General features: G+C 36.7%; 1 protein-coding gene across 2 annotated transcripts; it reads right to left on the minus strand.

Annotated features, from left to right (window-relative positions):
• Nucleotides 1–647: 647 nt before the first annotated feature.
• Nucleotides 648–4,074, minus strand: eny2 (ENY2 transcription and export complex 2 subunit). Of its 2 annotated transcripts, none has more exons than XM_016679416.1 (5): nt 3,774–4,074; nt 3,562–3,639; nt 3,367–3,437; nt 1,224–1,298; nt 648–966 (listed from the first exon to the last, which is right to left on the minus strand). In XM_016679416.1, exons 2-5 carry the CDS (start codon nt 3,627–3,629, stop codon nt 893–895), a joined length of 288 nt encoding a protein of 95 aa, XP_016534902.1. In that variant the 5' UTR covers nt 3,630–3,639; nt 3,774–4,074; the 3' UTR covers nt 648–892. The 2 variants fall into 2 exon arrangements, with proteins under 2 accessions (XP_016534902.1, XP_007564300.1); XM_007564238.2 differs by having other exon boundaries at nt 3,788–4,071.
• Between the last annotated feature and the right edge of the window lie 1,200 nt (nt 4,075–5,274).

The following is a 5,274-nucleotide window of genomic DNA, read 5'->3' on the forward strand; positions in this document are numbered from 1 at the left end:
AAACCGACTAAATAAATCACAACCCAAATAAGTTTTTGCTTTTCATTTCAAAATCTATAATATTTATGGCCAAGCCAGTATGTTCAACTTTTCAATTTTGGCCCGCATGGCAGACTGTTTGGACACCACAGGGTTCTACCCGAAGAGCGGAGACGATTCCAGAATCCAAGTTGCTTGAGGTCCTGTTTGGAGCTTCAAACTCATACAGAGAATCAGAGATGATTTGTACTGCTGTGGTTTCTCTTCTCCAAAGTCACTACGGCTGACAGCCAGAGCGTTGTGAAAGTCTGATGCTTCCCCTTGCTGACAACTGTTATGGAGATGCCGATTTTATTTTCCAGCACGAATTTGGCACCTGCTCACACTGTCAAAAGTACTACAACCTGATTTAACAAGCAGAGTGTCACTGTCTACGATTATCCAGCAAGCTGGCCTGCCCTAATCTTTAGCCATTTAATGTACATCTGAAAACATTTCTATTTTAGTTCCATCCCTAAATCTACAGAACTACAGCAGAGACCCTAATTAAATGTAGCAGAGTAGTTTCCTTAAGAGACTAATGGATGATGAACACTGATCAATTTCTTCCCTGAAATTAATTTCTGTATTGTGCTTTGTTTTTTATACATATATGGGGGAAAAAAATGCATGTTTAATAAATTGACCCCTTTATTCAAGCAGCACATTTCATACACAAGGAGACACGACATCTGATTGGTATAAAACATGAATCAGTTGATCAGTGGATCAATACAAACACATTTATCAGAGCAGATACGAATTTATAAGCAATTCTAAAAAATATTTCAGAATTCCATTAAATCCTTAAAAAAAAAAAAAAAAACAACACAAAAGCTAACATCTTTATGAGAATAATATTGGCAAATGTTGACTATGAGGCGTGCTGTGTCAAAAAGGCTCGAATTCTCTGTAGGAGCTCCTTCTTAACGCTGTCTGGCACCAAGGCTGCAATAAAGACACATTGATGAGTCGCTTTCCTGCAACATTTACTTTTTCACTGGTAAATATGATCGCAAACTCTTTTATGAAGCCCTACAACATTATTGTACATACACACACGTTTTCTTTCTGGTATGTTTCTGTTCTGAATGGTGCTTGTGCATTGGGATCAAAGGTTATTTTTTTAATCATCTTATTTATGATGACAAATTGTGTAGTCACTGTTTTCTGAGACTGTAGTGTCGATTTGTTATTCGAGTTACCTCTTCCTTTAGGGGTGACCTCTACAACAAGGTCCTCCACCGTCACGTGCTCCAGACCTTTTTGTTTGATGACGTCTGCATGAGGAATATAACACGGTTAGACTGACGTATCAGAAGAGATTAAACTTAAGGATCAAGTTTCAAGCTAACTTTATTGACAGATCAAAACAAAAAAAACACTAAACCCCAAAATGTTAACCTCCAAAGGAGGTTACAAAGATATCAACCACTACAGTGTAAATGTCCAAGTAGGTTTATTGAGAGTATTAAGACTGTCAAGTAATTGCTTAGGTTAACTAATGTCTTGTCTTATATTAATTGTCTTAATATAAAGTGGTACTAAAACCTGTGAAAGCCTCTCGGTTGATGTTATTTTATGGGTCCCTGCAGAGGGCGCTGTGGCTTACGTCCACAACTTGCTCTCAAAGCACCACAGACTGGTGTGTAGTGCAGATATTCTGATAATTCTTACCAGAAACTGTCACTGCACTACAACTTAAAGGCTTTTAGCCTCAAACCAAACTCTGACCCATTGGTTGGAAATGATCTCCAAATGTTAACTCTCCATTTTGTTAAATATTCTGTTGAACTGAACAGAATAAGTGACCATCTGTATTTCAGGAGAGTTTCATTTGGCTGTGGTGCTCTGAGAGCAAAATAACATTTATTTAAGTAACGGCGCCCCCTGGAGTCGAGATTTGACTCCTGCAGAATTCAGTGCAACATCTGTTGAGTCTGTTCAACTGAGCGGGCTGGAGATGCAGAGTTCTCTGATCCTCTCCTCAACGTATTCACCTTCATCCTCATCATCTCTGACCTTGTTTTACCCTCTTCTTACTGTCTGCCATTAAGCTGCATGACCTTTATTTCCATCTCTGCCCTCTTCACTGTCGGCCATATTCAACATAAACCCAAACTAAAACATTAAAAATAAAGTCTATATTTTTCCCATCTCTGCTTTAACTTCACTTACAGGCTCTATCCTTATCTGACCAAATGATTCTGGTGAGCTTTAAGTAACGTGGGTTTGGGTGACAATCTGTGAATTGTTCTCATGTATGCCAACAGGTCTACAAAACAACATTTAGGCTTTAATTACCCCTTTAAAGTAAATTCTGCATGTACAGACTTTAGCTCAAATATAGGACTTTAATCCAACGGTTTCCGTTTCCCTTTCTGCCTGTTTCAAGTCTGATAACTGGAAATATTCCAAATTTTGGGTAGTTCAAGTTCCAGAAAAGTATAAAGATGCAGTGTTGGCTGTTCAAAAAAATATTCAAGCCTGCATGAGCTGTTATGACAGCAGTTTTAAGTTTTTACGTTTTCCAGTGACATTTGATGGATTTATTGTGTTAAAAAGATTTTCTGTTGACACAATGACAGAAACTGTGTCAACAGAATCTATGAACTCTGATAATGACTTTAATAAAAGTGACAGTGCTGGGATTTCCAGAACTTAAACATCAAATATATTTGCACTCTTAAAAACAGTCACATTGCACAAAAATCATTTTGAAAAGCAACACAAGAACTGTAAAATCAAACAGTTTCTAGAATCCAATTTTGCTAGCTTTTAGGGTTTTAGTGTGGACAGTTTTTTCTATATTATTCATAGAATAAAAAACAAAACGGAAGGAAAAAAGTTTTCTAACTGGCTACAAACCACAGTTTGGTTTAAGGAAGTGTCATATTATATTTATTTTATTTTGGTTTCACTGTATGCATTTAGTGACGTTTATTTAAAGGTAAAGGGAACCAGCTTACGTGTTCATGGATATCTGAACTACAGTATACGATCATTGTAAAACAAGACCAAATAAACTGCACTCTCTGAACTGAAAGAAGTCTGCAATGACTTCAGCAGACGTAATGATTAGTTGACATTAAAATCACTCAATGGCACTCATGTGTCTACAACCCTGTAGATACAAGAGTCGCTTTGCTCATATGTTAATGAACAAAGCGAAAAATTGACTCAAGGTGAGTTTGAGTATTGTCATCCAAGTTCTGTTGACCCTTTTTGCATCTCTAAGTAAGCAAAAAAAAAAAAATTGAGAAACATAAAAGTACCTCTTCTTAGTAAATCTAACCTTGCTTCCCTCATGTACCAGCTGCCATATTGTTTCTGGAAAAGTGTTTTTACCTTTGCATTGAGCCTTCATTTGGTCCTTCCACCCACACTCTGTGAGCTTAGCTCTCAGCAGCTCCTTCAGTCTGTCAGCCAGATAAACAGAGAGGAGAGCAGGTGAATTTTATACAGAAAAAAAAAAAGCCTTCAAATTGACATTTTAGTTGAAACATATTTAATAATACCCCTACAGTATTAAATCCTACCCACCGATCTCTTTCTCCTGTCTCCGTTAGCTTCTGGTTTATTGATGCCTTCAGTCTGGCTTCTTTATTCATTGTGTTTGTTCTAGGAGGAGAAACAAAGGCAAGCACACATTAGTTAACTCTTAAAGACTCCAAAATGAAAACAACGAACAACGAATCACCAGCTGAAGCAACAGTAACATTACTATCAAGAAAACACACTGGGTTAAACTTAACCGAGCTTTACTCACGGTGAGATTCCACTTCTCGCGAGATTCGGCAGCCTGGCTGCATCAAAAAGTGAAAATACGACGACCTTTAACGGCGCTATAAAAAAAAGAAAAGAAAAGAAAGCAGAAGCAACGTGGCCCTAAAAATCCCAACCACCGAGACTCACGAAGTAAAGTGGCTATCTCATTAACAGCTTAGCACCAAGACATTTAAGCTTTCACAAAGGATCCCCTAGGACGGTGGAGCGCGGTCACAGCAGCTGAAACTCCGCAAACTTCCGGTAGAAGGCGGAAACACGTCATGTGTACGATGGGACTGGATTTAACCCTTTGATCCATGAATGACTATTACCTTTCAGTAGTTACTTGTACAGTATGTCTTTTCCCAGTGTGTGTCAATTAATATTTCTACAAAAATAAACAAAAAACATGACAATAAAGAAAAGTAAATAAAATCTATAACTGAAGTCGATGGTGTAAAATAAGTAGTGAATACATTTCTTTCAGTAAGTATATTTCTATTTCTGATGACATGACATTCACACCATATATCAGTAGCAATTCAAAAATTTAAGGCAAATCCATCCATCCATCCATCCATCCATCCATCCATTTTCTTTACACCCTTGTCCCTTAGTGAGGTCGGGAGGGTTGCTGGTGCCTGTCTCCAGCTAACTTCCAGGCGAGAGGCGGGGTTCACCCTGGACAGGTAGCCAGTCGCAGGGCATATTAATCCATACATTTGAAAAGTTTAATTACTTCTTTGGCAGACTTAACAAAATGAAACAGTTAATTACACAAACCAAAGTTTCAAAGCCTTTATTTCTGTTTATGGTCTTCCACTTACGGCTAAAACATTACTTTTAAGATTTGATTACATTTGACTGATGAAAATAAACATTTAAAATACAGAAATATGGGCTTAATAAAAAGTGTGCTACATCTGCTTAAAGGTCATTTAACTAATGGATACTCTAATTTAGTGAATAGAACTATTCCGATTACCTAAGAAAACTAAATTGGGATTATCATTAGCTGTAAGTCATTATCACACAGATAAACACTTAAAATGTGTGTTTGTGTAATGAAACACACATTTGAAGTGTGTGTTTCATTACACACACTTTAAATGTGTGTGCAATGGCTCATTACAAAACCAATATTCAAGTTTTGCTCATGTAATCTAGTTCAGTTGTTTGTGAAGCTGTACTTTGGCAATGTGCTGGTTTCAGGTGCTTATAAAACAATCTGTACATTTTGTATATGTTGACAGATTTTTTTTTCTCTTTAGTAGCAAAATAATAAGATATGGTCTTTGAACAATTTAAATCTCATCCCAACCCTTTTTTTAATTGGAGACAGACTTATTAGAGTCTATTTTTGTTTCTTTTTATTTCAGTTGGGATCCTAATAAAAAGCATAAACCTTCACACTAAAGTAAATTTTAAACCATTTGATGATGGCCAATTAATAGTTTAGAAAATGTTCCTCAAAAAACAATGCAAACA

This window comes from Poecilia formosa, unplaced genomic scaffold, assembly GCF_000485575.1.
Source record: "Poecilia formosa unplaced genomic scaffold, Poecilia_formosa-5.1.2 Scaffold0, whole genome shotgun sequence".
Lineage (NCBI taxonomy): Eukaryota > Metazoa > Chordata > Actinopteri > Cyprinodontiformes > Poeciliidae > Poecilia > Poecilia formosa.